The sequence below is a fragment of the Psammomys obesus genome, unplaced genomic scaffold (genome assembly GCF_907164565.1).
Source record: "Psammomys obesus unplaced genomic scaffold, mPsaObe1.curated_primary_1811, whole genome shotgun sequence".
Taxonomy (NCBI): domain Eukaryota; kingdom Metazoa; phylum Chordata; class Mammalia; order Rodentia; family Muridae; genus Psammomys; species Psammomys obesus.
The window spans coordinates 2,053,627-2,070,071 of record NW_026596039.1 but is presented as its reverse complement, the minus strand read 5'-3'; the positions used below and the strand labels follow the sequence as shown (position 1 = coordinate 2,070,071).

The following is a 16,445-nucleotide window of genomic DNA, read 5'->3' as shown; positions in this document are numbered from 1 at the left end:
CAGTTCCTGTTCCCCTTTCTAGAAAACCCACTTGGATACTGAGCTGCCATGGGGTACATCTGAGCCAGGGTTCTAGGTTATAACCCTGAATGATTCTTGGTTGGAGTATGCCCAGATATTTCGGTTCTGTTGCTCTCCTTGTGGAGCTCCTGTCTTCTCCAGGTCTTACTATCTCCCCCTTCTTTTGTAAGATTCCCTGCACTCTGCCCAAAGTATATATATGTATATTTATGTATATATATATATATATATATATATATATATATATATATATATATATGTATGTATATTTATGAGTCTCAGTATCTGCTTTGATACACTGCTGGGTAGAGTCTTTCAGAGGCCCTCTGTGGTAGGCTCCTGTCATGTTTCCTGTTTTCTCCTTCTTCCAATGTCTGCCCAGTTTGCCTTTCTGAGTGAGGATTGGTCATCTTACTCATGGTGTATTTGTATATTTATTTATAAATAATATAAGTCATGAGCTCTTTACCTATAATGTTTTGTATAATATTTAAAAATACACATTTTTATATTTTGGTGGACTTTTGTATGTATTTAGAGGAGGCAAGGTAGGTAAATCCAGTCCTTGTTGTTGTACCATGAACTTGGATAAAAATATCTCTATATCAGCTATTTTTATTTTAGCCATTTTCTTGTGTTGTGTAACTTCAAATAGTGTTTAGTAATAAACATATTATAGAAAATTAATGTAAACCAAATAATTATGCTGCCATCACTCACATTAAGAAATAAATCTTTGCCAGCTAGATTTGATCTCTCTCAACTCTTACTGTAAATCTGTTATTCTCCCATTTACTATCATAAAATTAGTTCATTTATCTGTTTATCTATTTGATTTAAACTACTTCTGTCTTTGTTTCTACAAAGAAAATAATGAACAGTAATTTTATATGTAGTTAACTACAAGATAACTATCAATCAATATTAAAAATACTTTGTTTTCATTGTATTATGAAACCTAATATTTGCTTTTATAGACACTGTAATTTGACAGTTGACTTCAAAATTGTAGTACTCATTAATTTTATAGAATGTCTACTTTGGTAAAGTCATCTTTAATATAGTTTTAAAAGTAGACAACTAATAAGCTAGGGTCAAATAGAAGGGGAGGAGTTCCTCCTCTATCAGTGGACTAGGGGAAGGAAATGGGGGAGAAGAGAAAGGGAGATAAGGAAGGGGGATACAGCTGGGATACAAAGTGAATAAATTGTAATAAATAATAGTTAAATAAAAAGTTTAAAATGAAAATAAAAATACATAAATAAATAAATTAAATTAAAAAATAAAGAGATTCTGTATTATATACTTCTTTAGCTGACATGAAGACATGAGCTAGCTCAAAATGCATGGAAATTATAGGTTACTCTAAGCATTTTAAACCTGAGTAAAAATATGTCATAAGGAAAAAAGTTAATTTGAATAGAATTTGCTTTATCATTCTGATAGTTGATAAAATTAATTTAATTCATTAAAAAATGTGAATTAAAAACTAGGTTAAGTAAAAGAAAAACAACTACTCACATATCCAGCGTGATTAATAATACTTGAATAGATCAGAATTGTGGTAGGGTGGTTGGGAAAATGACTCCAGGGTCTCAAAATTGATTAGAAAAAGAAAACATGTTTTTTTTTTTCTTGAGTTTTATGTATTTCCCCAAATAAGTTACAAATTGTCATGTTACTTCCATAGTGTGTATAGTAATGAGAGAGGGATTAGGAAAGGGTAGAAGGTGTAAGGAAAGAAATAAAAGCCTTTAATTATTCCCTTTGCTTATTCATTTGTCTTGGGTCTGATGACTGGGTCTGTAGGGATATTGTCCCAAAAGAAAAGAGGTTCGTGAACACTTTCTGGTTTAAAAACATTATAAATTCATTCCTTCAAGGTCAGACTAACAGCAGAACTGGCTGTCAGCTCTACATCGTAGATTCAAGAGGGAACGCGGGACATCTTGTCTCTGTGCCAAGTCAGCTCTGCACAGTACATTTTTGTTTTTAGAAACACATTCTTTCTGACTAGAAACTTCAAACACAGCTGTGTGCACACACACCTTAGATGTGTTTTCAGCTGCGGGTATGTGTGTAAAGCTCTGACTGCTTCTCTTTTCTCTTGGATATGCATTGCTCTCTTCTGTTCTTCCTTTTGTGTGTTGGTTAGATCGTCTCCTAAAACAAGAGGGAGAGAATTATAGAACCATAGCACTGAAGAGAAAGTTTTTTTTTGTTTGTTTGTCTGTTTGTTTTGTTTTTGAGAAGTTTATGTTACTGAGCTTGGTCTGTAACATGTGAAGTCAAGCAACCTTTCCGTTTCAACCCCATAGTGCTAAAGCTGCTGCTCATTACAAATATCTGAAGTCACTGATCTATTATTAAAGTGACAAGGAAAATGAATGGGAGAAGAATGGATCATTTATATGCTCATGTGTGTGTGTATATCTTATTTTCATTTATCATAGGTACTAGAAATTATCTTTATTTTTCTTATCTATCCATATTGCTACATTTCCTCACCTTATCCATGAGTACTTCCTTTAATGAGCATATGTTTATTTGGTCACATGGTTTATTTATTTTTTTTTTACTGACCCCTAAATATAAGTGAAGGTAGTAAATGTGAGATTGGGATATTCAAAAAAGTTAGTGTGAAATATTAGAATTTGCTGTTTGTTGAAACAAAGATCAAATTTTTAAAAAAATATTTATTTATTTATTTATTTTATCAATTACAGTTTATTCACTTTGTATCCCAACTGTAGTCCCTTCCCTCATCCCCTCCCAATTTTACACTCATCTCAGAAGAGTGATTTTTCTCTTCTGTCTTCCTGAAAGGTGAGTATATAGGTTTTAACTTGAGATCTATCATAGGAACTTAAGTGACATGTAGTTCCAGACAGCTTTCCTGATATCAGATCCTTTCTTAGGACGTTCATACATGACGTTTGGTATTGAAATCTGACTGCAGAAAGCCAGGGATCAAGATTCTGAACATGTGTCTAAAACAGCTGTGAGCTTTGTAAGTTGCCTGTGGCAGGTCAGGGCCAGACAAGTTGTGTGGTTCTGCAGTGTGGATCTGGTTACAGAGTTACACACTCTATAAGTAAGAGAGCACCTGAACACTGCTAACCTCCTAACACTTTTTAAGTAAGAGGAAAATAATGTTTCCCACGTCACTGTACCTTGTTTTGCCTTAAATCACAGCTCCATAAATATGTATGGGAAAACAAATAAACAAACAAACAGAATAATAACCAAATACTTCATAGCTTCTTTACAAGCTGTAGGTTTTCATCTTGCTAGCAAGGCTTTTGTTGTTACTGCACAGTCACTCTTACCGCAGGGTTACCTAGAGGGAACTTGTTAAACTAATTTCATTATGTATTTGCTATTAAATAACAGTCAAACACCACAGGATTATAGTTTTATCTCACTCAGTTCTCACATGAGGCAAAAAAAAAAAAATCAATTTTCTTAGAGTATAGGTGAGGTCCCATGAAGTTGCTCAGGGCTCAGAGATAGAAGCTGATGGAGGCAGGTAATACTCAGAAACCAATTTTATATTTCTTTGTATTCAAGGCATGGGACTTTTAATTATTTTTATATTTTTGGTAGACTGATAAAAATGAATATGTGATATTGCATTGATTGCTAAGGTTCAGAGTCAATGTCTGAACAGCTAGACTGGAGTCTTTTTAATGCTTGTCTGTGTGTTTGCTGGGATTTTAATTTAATCACACAAGTTGAATAAGACTGTGTTTAGACAGGACCTGGCTCCTACCATAAGGACAATAATGATCTGAAACCTTCTTCTTCATTCCTGCCATTAATTATGCTTTCTGGGATTAACAAGGACTTTACCTTAATCAAAACCAAAGTAACATGGATCTGCAATCTATTAAGCACTGTGAATGGATTTATCAGACTATTTCCATGAACAAATATTACTTATAGTAGAGCAAAATCAACAACTGCAGGACACACACATAAGCACATCACAAACCAGAAGAAATTCCTTGGATTATTACTTATTGATTAGGATCCTAAAGAGTGATGCTAAGAGAATGATATTTGAATATATATTTGTGAGATTTTTAGTATAGAAATAAAACTTAACTGAAGAAATAGAACATGTGAATAGAGAAATTATTCCTATCATCACACAGCTTCTACTTCTAGATTCAGTCCACATTCTGCCTGTGTGTGAGCAGATTCTGAATACAAACAATACGGAATTTTTTTCTAAGTGTGAGTAATAAAGAATGGAAAGCACACTGTTGGAGGCAAACATCAAAAAGAAGAGTCTGAATTTCCTTTCACTGTCACATTTTTTACATGCATGTATTGGGCCAGTTGGTTTAAGTATAATCCAAGCACGGCTTGCCCATCTAAAGTGAGGTCATCATCTAATGCAGTTTCCAGAAGAACAATGGATACCCTGAAATGTTCCAGTTATTAACATTAGCCAGATGTGAAGAAAATAAACCAAGTTGGTGGCAAGAAGCAATTGCTGCCAATTATATTCTTTCCTGCCACCTAACATTCAAAGAAATGCCACCAGACGTGGCACATCACTTAACAAACGTCAAGGGCAGATTCATCCCCTGTCCCCTTTCCGGCATTGGCTTAATTTCCTTTGCAGCCATTGCCTTAGATAGGAGCGAGTAGCTGTTCTGTTACTAATGGACGCCCTTGCCTTCCTTCTCCAGGGCTGCCTGTGCCACGAGCATGAGGAACTACTCCTCAGTGGCAGAGTTCATCCTGCTGGGAATCTCTCACAGTGAAGGACTAGAGAGCATGCTGTTCGTCCTGTTCCTGGTCTTCTATGTCTTCGCCTTGCTGGGGAACCTGCTCATCTTCCTCACCATCCTGGCTTCCCCCAACCTCCACACCCCCATGTATTTCTTCCTGGGGAACCTGGCAGTGTTTGACATATTCTTCCCTTCTGTGAACTCCCCTAAGATGATGGACTACCTAGTAGGGCAGAGACACACCATCTCATACCGGGGCTGTGCCTCCCAGGTCTTCTTCTACCACACCCTGGGGTGTACTGAGTGTTTCCTGTATACAGTGATGGCCTATGACCGCTTTGTGGCTATTTGTTATCCCATGAGGTACACGATCATCATGAACCTCAGGGTGTGCGCCTGCCTCACAGTGGGCACTTGGCTGGGGGGCTTTGCACATGGGAGCATCCTCACATTTCTCATCTTCAGGTTGCCCTACTGTGGCCCCAGTGAGGTGGACAGTTTCTTCTGTGACATTCCTGTGGTGTTGTCCCTGGCGTGTGCTGACACTTCTCTGGCACAGACTGTGAGTTTTACTAATGTTGGTGTTGTTGCACTCACGTGTTTTCTCCTTGTTCTCACTTCTTACACTCGTATTGTTATCTCCATCTTGAAAATCCGTTCCTCAGAAGGCAGGCGTAGAGCCTTCTCCACCTGCAGTGCTCACTTCACGTCCATCCTATTGTTCTATGGTCCCGTGATTCTTGTTTATCTCAGACCTGCTTCTAGTCCTTGGCTGGATTCTGTTGTCCAGGTGTTTAATAATGTTGTCACCCCTTCCTTGAATCCTCTGATTTATTCTTTGAGGAACAAGGAAGTAAAATTAGCCCTGAGAAAGGTGTTAAGTCAAGCTATGCAACCTTTGGGATATAAGGAATAGAAGCAATAATTCCCCAAATATTTTTAATATTGTTTCAAGTTTTTCTCTTTATCAGTACTGTTGCCAAAAGCTATTGTACCCCAGTTCTTGAAAGTCCTCATAAGGCAGGGATTACTTGGGCTGAAAGTGGGTTTAATCCTATAGAGAAAATTATCAGATAAATCCAGTGTTTTTAATTGTAATTTGCCAAAACAATGAGTCTTTCTGCTCTGCAAAGTGTAAGTGTGGACTTCAGTTTTGATTGGTTTTTATGAAACTGAACCTTTCTAGAAGCTGTTGAATATTTTATACTTCCCTCAATTTCTCTTATCACTCCTTTTCAATATGATCACTTTGGCCACTCAGTTAACCTCATTGCCATTAATAAGGTATGGAATTTGAAGTTAGGATTGAAGTTAGTAAATGTTAGTAAAGAATTGAAGTTAGTAAATAATCCTGTCAATCATGATGAAAATTACCAAATTTAGAACAAAAAAGAATCCATGCAGAGAAGACACCAAGATCAAATATCTTCAAGAATGTTCTTTATTGTCTGACAATACGCTACCTTATTAGGTTAAGTCCAAGCATGTTGATTTTCTTTTAATGAACGGTTTTGTATAATAGAGTGCTCAGGTACTCTCTGGAAAACAAGAGGAATTGATTGAGGATCCTGCCAGACTAGTCCCTGCTCAAAAATCCAATATTCACGACACAAATATTGATGTTAAAGAAATCAATTTAATTCAAGAGCCAGACCCTGAGAAGGCGGGCTCCATTCTCCTGGCGACCATTTTAGGGGCTTAGGTGGGCCAATGGACTTATGTTAGACAACAACAGTGGGACCATATGCAGGGACTAAATAATGGTGTGGTTTTGCCACCATAGGTCTATTATTTTCATATTTTTGTTACTGGAAAATTCATGAATATTGGTGAGTTATTCATCTGACGCCATCCCCTTTAATTCTTTGGATGAACACCCCCTTTTCCAACAAGTTAAAGATTATTTCAACTTTAACTGAATTAGAAAGTTCTATGGTTATCTAAAGACCATCAATTTTCTTGGGATTTGTAAAACTACAAGAAGTTTATTGATTAAACAGTCTTGGCATCTTTGTCTATCTGCTTTCTTTTCTTGAAATATTTGAATCCATGCCACAGTATTTTAACCATTCAAAGGTGATTTTAAAAATTACAATACTTGTGAAAAGAAAAAAAACCCAAATATAACAGTTGTATAAGAAACAATTTACAGAGCAGTTAATCTGAAACGTGGTAGTGTGAGGCATTGCTCATGTTGTTCCTACTCACAGTTATAGTAGCTAATGGATTTCAGACCAGAATATAGAGGCTGACTCAATTCCAAGGCCATGTGCCTGGAGAAGAAGTCTGCACAGAAGGTTCAGTTGGAAACGCCAGGTATGGATACTTCTATTATCCTGTTTTAAAAGGCCAATGAAATCTAATCAGTAACTGAGGCAATGATATCACACACTGGATTTTTTTTTATTTTATCTTTCTCCTTCTTACAACATGTTTACTTATACAATTTTGTCCTTTGGTTATCAATGGAAGCTTTGATTATCAATGGGGATTCTTTCCTTATGTGCCATGAAAGGAGATAATCATTACCGTATATCTGTAAACATGGAGAATAAGTTTTTAAAAACTCAGGGCAAAGAATGTCACAGAGCCCAAAGTTCCTATTATATATAGCCACCTGCTATTCCTTAAATGTAATAGAACTATAAATAATGGACATTAAAACATGAGTAATACACTCTAATCTTACAGACAGAAACCTGTCATAATTGTCCTCTGAGAGACTCTACCCAGCAACACCTCAAAACAGATGCTGAGATTCACAGCCAAACATTGGGCAATGTGTAGGGAACATTGCAGAAAAGTGGAAGGAAAGGGAAGAGGACCTGAAGGTGACAGCAGTTCCACAAGAAGATCAACAAAGCCAACTAATCAGGGCCCCAGAGGGACTTGCTGAGACTGAATCATCAACCAAGGACCATGCATCAACTGCACCTTTACCCCCTACAAAGATGTAGCAGATGGGCAGCTTGGTCTTCATATGGGTCCATTAGAAAGGGAATTGGGAACTCCATCTGACAGGGACTTCCTTGTTAGCTTCTTGATCACTTCCCCCTCACAGGACCGCCTTGCCAGGCCACAGGGGAAGAGGACAAGCTCAGTCCTGATGCAACTTGATGAGCTAAGCTGGATGGGAAAGAGATCTCCTCTCTTCTGAGGAGTAAGGGAGGAGGGAGGTGGGGGTACAAGGGAGTGAGGGTGGGTCTGGGAGGGGAGGAGGGATGGGGCTACAAGTCAGACATAAAGTGAATGAAAAGTAAATAAAAAATCATAAAAAACCAGTCATCTGGGAAGATGTCACTGGCAAAATTATGTGATAAATTTTAAAATTATTAAGCCTGCAGAAGTTCTTTGTGTGAATCAAAATCTTTAGCCTAAATGGTAATACTACTAAAAAATAATATTATTGCAAAAACATGAACAAATTTACTATTTATTTTTGTAATATTCAGAATGCATTTTCTTAACATTTAATCAAACAATTTTAAGATTAGAATCATCTAGTTAGACTACAGAAATACCTAGAATAAGACACATACATATGAGAGCCATCTATATGTCCATCCAGATACAATTTGCTCTTCTAACTACTTTGCATGTACTGAAAATGAGATTTGAATCACGTCTCTCTCCCCTGTAGTAGCTCTCAATTGCTAACAGCTTCTTAGGTACTTATGGAATCTTTCCTATCCAAGCTAGAATTTTAAGTGGTTTGATCTTGTCTTATGCACATAACCAATCTGCCAGGTCCATGTTTCCAACATCTATTTCACAGTATGCTTTGACATCTACTGGCTGTTGCATTCATTCTGCCTCTTCTTCAATGATGTTTCCTAAAGTTTAGGAGTTATGGGGGTGTTGAGATAAACATTCCTTCTATGTTTGAACATTCAAAATCAAACCTTATGAAGCTTTGCATTAATCACTGCCCATTGCAAAAATAAGTTTCTATTACCAAGTCTGAGAATAGCAGAAATCTATGGACATAAACCTTAAATATTAGCAAACAACAACAATGGATTTCTGCTTAAGGCTTAAGTGCTCTCAAACCATGATCTTTTTTTGGCCTAGATTTAAGATAGCAGACATGAATTCCTTCTTGTAATGTAGAGGTCATATCCAATCAGAAGGCATCTAGTTAGCCCCATAAGAGTTATGCCACTACTGCATAGTGGGATCAAGGTATCCACAAAGTCCATTAAAATGACTAAAATATACCCTGATAAATATTGTCTTAAGGGCAGATAAAATGAGTTTTCCAGTAAGAAATAAGATATTAATTCAAGCATTTAAAGGAATAGTAATGGATATTAAATGAAATTTTTGTAGAATAAAGTACAGTAGTCACTTTTCTGGCATGGTGATAAAATACCATGATAAAAAGTAATTAGGGAAGAAAAAGATTATTTAAGCATACAGTTCCAAAGGGATGGAGTCCATGACGGCTGTGGAGGCATGGTAGAAGGAATAAGTAGTAGTCTGATCACATTTCATTCTCACACAGCAAGCAGAGGAGAGAGAATGGGAAATAGAGATCAAAGTCCTCTCCCAGTGTAGTACTTTCTTCAAATAGTCTGTACCTCCTAAAGATTCTATATTCCTCCCTCAAAATAGCACAAACTGGGGACCAAGTATGCAAATGTATGAGCCTATGGGGGTATTTCTCATCAAACCCAAAACAGTTATGCAATAGGTTGTATTCTCCAACCCCCACTTTTTCTTCTTGAAATCAGTACAATGTTAGGTGTTTCCCACCTTTCCCTAAGTAGTTGTCTAATCTCCACTTGGTCTTTGGTGGGATTCCCAGAGTTCTGAGTAACTGCAAACAATTGGACCCAAGAGATTGCAGGCCCCCGGGGAAAATTTGGGATTTGTAATAATGAAGGAGTTTTCACAAAAATAGCCAGCTTTAAAACTGCTAGGTGAGTACATCCTGTTACTCTAGGGAGTATCAGAAGAAAAGCAGAGATGAGAAGGAGGTAAAGAACAGAAGCAGAGGTCCTCACAGCTAATTGATCCCTCTGTTCTACAATTTCCAGTCAGGGTCACAGGGGAAAAGAGTCCCAAAGGAGACTAACACCATTTATTACTCCTAGTGGCTGGCTAGCTGCTGATCTTTCACTCAGAGGATGAGTCCTGCTGGGTCACAAATTGCAGGCCTCATCATGTGGGTCTTATACTGAAAAGATTCTTCCCTTCTCTGGCTTCACAGCCAGGCTGTTCTGTTTCATCCTTCCAATAACCGAGGGCGGCTGTGGGCATAGGTGTTAGCCCCATTTTGCCATAATTGCCTTCAGTGTGTAAGTGCTAGTTTTCTGGAATGCTTTCTTCTCTTAACGTCCTATCTTCTGAGGTGTGTCTCCTTGAAGGAGTGAGAGCTTGTGAATTCTTAGCTCTGCTTGAGTTTGTGAGTTCATGTTACTCCATGCATTTATGATCTGAGGACTGGTCCTGCATCTTTTAGGCACTCGAGTGGATAGTGCACAGTCACAGCTTGGATCATGGCTTCTGAGAGCATAAACTCTGTAATGAAGCAGTTCATACTGCTGGCAGTGTGAATGGCTTTTCCCTGTATTGAGTTTTTTTTTTTTTTTCTGTGCCCACCAGGTAGATTTCAGTTTTCAGTTGTGTTGATTTTGAAGAAAAGAAAGAGGTTTTATAAATCATTCACCTCAATAGGACACTTAAATAGATTCTACTCAGTGTGTGGTCATGGTTTAGGGTGAAGATCTATTATTCAGAATATTAGAGCTGAAAATTATTTCTTTTTAAAAATAAGATGTGTAGGGACAGAATTGCATAGATAGTTTATGCACATTTGAAGATTATGTCTGATAAGAAACTTAAGGTACTAGTGTCTTTCACAGAGAATAAATTAAATTCAGAGGTAACTGACAAAACTACGTCTTCAGAGTGAGGGGTTGATGTGACATTTGAACACAGATGTACAGAACAGAACGGCGAGTATTAATCTATACCAGTGGTTCCCAACCTGTGCGTCATGACACTGTTGGAGGCTGAACGACCCTTTCACGGGGGCTGCCTATCAGATATTTACATTATGATTCACAACAGTAGCAAATTACAGGAATGGAGTAGCATTGAAAGTAATTGTTGTTGTTGTTGTTGGAGGTCAGCACATGAGGAGGTGTACTAAAGGGGTGTTGCCTGGGGAAGGTTGAGGACCACTTCTCTATACTATCTATTTGATGATAAATTCTAAATTCAGGTTCACCTCTTTAAGTCTTGGGGAACAGTGAAAAATAAATAGGTGGATAATTCAACATCAAATAATAGTGGCAGTATTAGATGAAGCCCCATTTTGGAAATCTTTCCAATGAATAGGTTTCCAGTGGAGTCTGTAAAGGCTTTGCTTTCTTGGGGAAGTTTGGCTAAGTTTGTCTATCTTTTTCATCTTCTAGGAGTAAGTGAACTTGAAAATGAGGAATTGCACTTTAGTGACTGAATTCTTCCTGATGGGAATCCCACATACAGCTGGGCTGGAAAGATTGCTCTTTGCCCTCTTTCTGTTCTTCTACCTACTCACTCTTCCAGGAAACCTACTCATTCTCCTGGCCATCCTTACCTCCTCCAGCCTTCACACACCTATGTATTTCTTCTTGGGAAACCTGTCAGTGCTTGATATATTTTTCCCTTCTGTGAGTTCTCCAAAGATGATGCTCTACCTCACTGGACACAGCCACACCATCTCATACCAGGGCTGTGCCTCTCAGCTCTTCTTCTACCATTTCCTGGGTTGTGCTGAGTGTTTCCTGTACACTGTGATGGCCTATGACCGCTTTGCAGCCATCTGTCACCCTCTGAGGTACACAGCCATCATGAGTTCATGGGTGTGTAGCTCCATGACTGTGGCCACCTGGATGGGGAGCTGTTTGCACGCATCTGTTCTTACATTTCTCATCTTCAAGTTACCCTACTGTGGGCCCAATGAAGTGGACAACTTTTTCTGTGACATCCCTGTGGTGTTGCCCCTGGCTTGTGCAGACACCTCTCTGGCTCAGGCTGTGAGTTTCATCAATGTAGGTCTTGTTGCGCTGGTGTGTTTCCTCCTTATCCTCATTTCGTACTCTCGCATAGTTATTGCCATATTGAAAATCCGCTCTTCTGCAGGCAGGCGAAGGGCCTTCTCCACCTGCAGTGCCCACCTGACATCCATCCTGCTCTTCTATGGCCCGGTGGTTCTCATTTACCTCAGACCTGCCTCCAGTCCTTGGCTGGATTCAGTGGTTCAAGTGTTGAATAACATCGTCACTCCTTCCCTCAATCCTTTGATATATTCCTTGAGAAACAAGGAGGTGAAGGTGGCTTTGAGAAAAGTGTTGACACAAGGAATGCACACTCCTGGGGAATAAGCCTTATGTCATAATCTCTCTTCAGACAGATTTATTATCTCTATTACCTGGCAGAAGATGTGCTTATTTTTATATGATATTAAAAGGCATTTGTGGCAAACTTGATACTGAGTAGATATTTATCTTATTGAAGTCTATATTTGTATATTGTTTATTTTTTGAGATTATAAATATATTTCTTCCTTTCCTTTTCTTCCCCCAAAATCTCACATATACACCCTTCTGCTCTTCTTCAAAATCATGACCTTTTTTTCACTAATTTTATTGTGTGCACACACACATGCCTATCTCCCTATATATATTTGTATATACCTGTTTAATTCATATAATTTCAGTTGTATGTATGATTTCAGGACTGACCTTTTGTCAATGGACAAGTAATGAGTGGACCCTTTACTGGAGAATATGTCCTCTTGAGCTGTCCCCTTCCATTCTTAACACTTTTATTTTCTTTTATACTCCTTTTTCATTTTTTTCTTTTAGAATTTATTAATATATATATATATTAATATATGTATATATATATATATATATATATATATATATATATATATATATATATGCATGTATGCATTCCAGGATTGTTTTTAGTGTCAGGGTAATTTCTGATGCAGTGAGTTTAGATACCTTCAAATTCATTTTACAGTTATGTTTGTAGTCCATTTGGAGAAAACTTGAAATTCTACATTCATTTACTTCCGTGGTCTTGATGTGATTAGATTACTTTGCACATTGTCCAGATTTCTGCTCATAATGACTGAAAAGGGAAGCTCATATTGAGCTTATGTTACTATGACAGAATTGCAGTATGTCTAGGATATATGATGGTAAAACTTATTTTTTAAAAAGCAAAAGTAGCTAGAAAATACTTGCTAGTAAAAAACATACAAAAGAAATAAGAACTAACAAATATTAAAATACAATCATTCCAAAATTTTAGAAAAGGCTATAACTGCATCAAACACAGTGTGTGCCATGGGACATAACATCCAGAAACAGAATCGTCATGTAGATTGAGGTATATAAACGTCATCTAAAACAGCTGAGAAGACATGGCGTCTTTTAATAAAGGAGGCTACCAGTCTTAGATTGCTATCAGATAAAGAAGGATAAAGAGATTTGATAAAAACACCACACACAGGAATATGCCTCTACACTAAATCTATAAAAGGGACCAAATATGTTAGCAAACAAGAAGTAACACAAAACAAGGAGTGAGTATCTATAACTGGCTGTGGGATGTAGTTGGGATAAAACTTCACTATATTTCAGGGCATTAAAATGAAACTGTATCTCCAGGTGTGATGGCACACAGCTTTAGTCCCAGCACCCAGGAGGCAGTAGAAAGCAGATTTATATGTGTCTGAGGCCAGCCTGACCTACAAAGCAAGTTCCAGGACAGCCAGGGATACACAGAGAAACCCTGTCATGAAAAACAAACAAAGAAACAAACAAACAAGAAACCTCAATAAACGAATTAACTATTAAGATGAAAACATTAACAGCGGTAACACAAGCAATCAGTGTTACTGACCATGATCTCCAGTGGTTCCTTGCGCTATTCTTTCTTTTCTGCTTGCAGATGTTATCTGTGAAGAGTCTTTAACTTGTGTGCCATATATCCTGAAGAGAGTTATGTTTGGATTCAGTACTAAAAAGGATCTCAGGCATTTCCTTGTGCAATCAAAAATAAAATATTAATAAGAGTATGAGTAAAAATGACCGTATGCACTATTTGTTGAGAACAGACATTTTAAAAAGTGGCATAGAGGAATTCAACAGTATCTAATACAATCATCTATAGTTCCTTTAAGTAATTTTGCATCATTTATTTATTTTGTGTGTGTATGTATGTGCGTGTGTATGTACATGAATGTGTGTGGAGTTCAGAGGACACCTTGACTGAGTTGGTCCTCTCATCCCACTCTATGGATTCTGGGGACTGACCTCAGGTTGTTAGTTTTAGAGGCAGATGCCCTTTCTTGCTGAGCTGTCTTTTCACCCCTTTTGCTTACTTTTTGATGGAGGAGTTTATTTATTAGTCTAATGCAGAAGTTGTTGCTCAAACAAAATGAAACTCTATGAACACAGATTTCATATCTGAGGTTTTGTGTAGTAGGACATTTAAAATGTTTACGCATAGTAGATAAATGCTTAGATACAAGCGAATACTATTTATCTAGCTTACAGACTCACAGGAGTATTTAAAAAAGGTATAGTACAGCCACAAAATAATTTTTAATTTAGAAATTATTCACATTTGTATAGTCAATAAGAGAAAAACAACCCATAAGAATGGAAACAAAACTATTTAAGAAAAATTAAGATAATTCTGATTTCAGGTTATCTTTTAAAAAATTTTTAATTTTTACAATTTATTCCTTTTATATCCCTATTCTTTCTCCCTCCCCCATCTTCCTCTGGTCCCACACTCCCTCCCTCTTTCCCCCATCCCCTTCCCTTAGTCTACTGAAAGGAGTTCTTCTCCCCTGCCATCTGACCCTAGCTTATCAAGTATCATCAGGACTTCCTGGATCCTCTTCTTCTGTGGTCTTGTCAAAGAGCTGGCCACTAAGTTCATGTCAGAAACAACCCCTGCTCCCCTTACTTGGGAACCCACATGGAGACTGAGCTGCGTATTGACTACCTCTGAGCAGGGGGTCTAGGTCCTTTCCATACATAGACCTTAGTTGGTGCATCAATCTCTGCAGGCATTGCTGGGGCCAGATTTGTTGGTTTGTTGGTGCCCTTGTGGAGCTCCTGTCCCTTCCAGGTCCTTCTATCTCCCCTTCTTCCATGAGACTCCCTGCACTCTGCCTAAAGTTTGTCTGTAAGTCTTTGCATCTGCTTTGATCTCCTGTTGGATGGAGCCTTTCAGAGGATACTATGGTAGGCTTCTGTCCTGTTCCTTCTCTATCACTGCTTCTAGTGTCTATCTTGTTACCATTCTGAATGAAATTTAAGCAACCTGCCTGGGGTTCTCCTTGTTGTTTAGTTTCTTTAGGTCTATAGTTTTTAATATGTTTATCCTATATTATATGGTGCCTTTATGCTTCTTGGTTATCTCACTCAGGATGATCTTTCCTACTTCTGCCAACTTGCCTGCAAATTTCATGATTTCCTTATTTTTAATAACTAAGTAGCAGTCCATTGTGTAAATGTGCCACAATTTTTTTATCCATTCTTTGGTTGAGGGACATCTAGGCTGTTTCCAGATTTTGGTTATTATGAATAAAATTGCTATGAACATAGTTGAACAAATGTCCTTGTTGAATGGTGGAGCATCTTTCAGGTATATTCCCAAGAGTGCTATAGCTGGATCTCGAGGTAGCATGAGTCCTAATTTTTTGAGAAAGCATCAGATTGATTTCCAAGGTGGTTGTACAAGTTTGTATTTCCACCAGCAATGGAGGGTTCCTCTTTCTCCACATCTTCTCCAGCATGTGTTGTCACTTGAATTTTGATCTTAGCCATTCTGGTGGGTGTCAGATGGAATCTCAAGAGTTGTTTTGATTTGCATTTCCCTGATGACTAAGGATGGTGAGCATTTCTTCAAGTGTTTCTTTGTCATTAGTTTTATATTTGTTTATGCATTTATTTTTGTTTTGTTTGAGACAAGGTCTGCTCTATAGCTCAGACTGGCCTTGAACTTATGCAACTATCCCGTTTCAGCCTCTTTAATGTTCATATTACAGGCAAGTGTTACCATGCATGGCTGGCTATAATTTAAATTAATAGCATATGCACAGCAATGATAGAGCTAACTTTGCATTGGAACTATGGTCTTGTCATTTTGACTTTGTATCTTCAAAACATATTAACAGCCTTATTAAAAAATATAGAAGTCTCTTAAAATACTTTTATTTAAAGGTTTTTGCAGTATTATAGGCTATTAAAGTCCTTAAATCAGGGTGGAGAGATGACTCAGCCATTAAAGACTTGGCTCACAACTAAAGGCCTTAAATCAGTAAGTTAGATTCAAATGACAAACCTGAAAAATAAGAGAAAAAAGCAGCCAAAGAAGCAGGAAAATGAAAATAATAAATATCAGAGTAGAAAATACTAAAGTATAACTTAACGAATAGAAAAATAATCAATTAAATTAGACCAAAAAGAAATTAACCAAGAGCAAATGTGAACAAGAAAATACCAACAAAACAAAAGCATAAACCACTTTCAGCTCTGTCAGATGGATGGAATGATTAACTAGGTCCACCATGGGAAAAAGATGAAATTTTTCCAGCTCCTAAGAGATTGGCAACATCTGGGGAAAATGTTCTAGGACCGCTGTCAGTGCACAGATGTGTTC

The 16,445-nt window shown here is 37.5% G+C and overlaps 2 protein-coding genes across 2 annotated transcripts; both read left to right on the top strand.

Annotated features, from left to right (window-relative positions):
- Positions 1 to 4,719: 4,719 nt before the first annotated feature.
- Positions 4,720 to 5,679, top strand: LOC129687728 (olfactory receptor 149-like). The gene has a single exon (XM_055622286.1). The coding sequence runs from the start codon at positions 4,741 to 4,743 to the stop codon at positions 5,677 to 5,679; it is 939 nt and encodes a 312-aa protein (XP_055478261.1). The 5' UTR covers positions 4,720 to 4,740.
- A 5,524-nt stretch (positions 5,680 to 11,203) lies between these two features.
- Positions 11,204 to 12,136, top strand: LOC129687727 (olfactory receptor 958-like). The gene has a single exon (XM_055622285.1). The coding sequence runs from the start codon at positions 11,204 to 11,206 to the stop codon at positions 12,134 to 12,136; it is 933 nt and encodes a 310-aa protein (XP_055478260.1).
- Positions 12,137 to 16,445: the final 4,309 nt, after the last annotated feature.

What these genes read in the sequence shown, in the direction of transcription:
- LOC129687727 (XM_055622285.1), top strand. Translation starts at nt 11,204, where the DNA reads ATGAGGAATTGCACTTTAGTGACTGAATTCTTCCTGATGGGAATCCCA.
- LOC129687728 (XM_055622286.1), top strand. Translation starts at nt 4,741, where the DNA reads ATGAGGAACTACTCCTCAGTGGCAGAGTTCATCCTGCTGGGAATCTCT.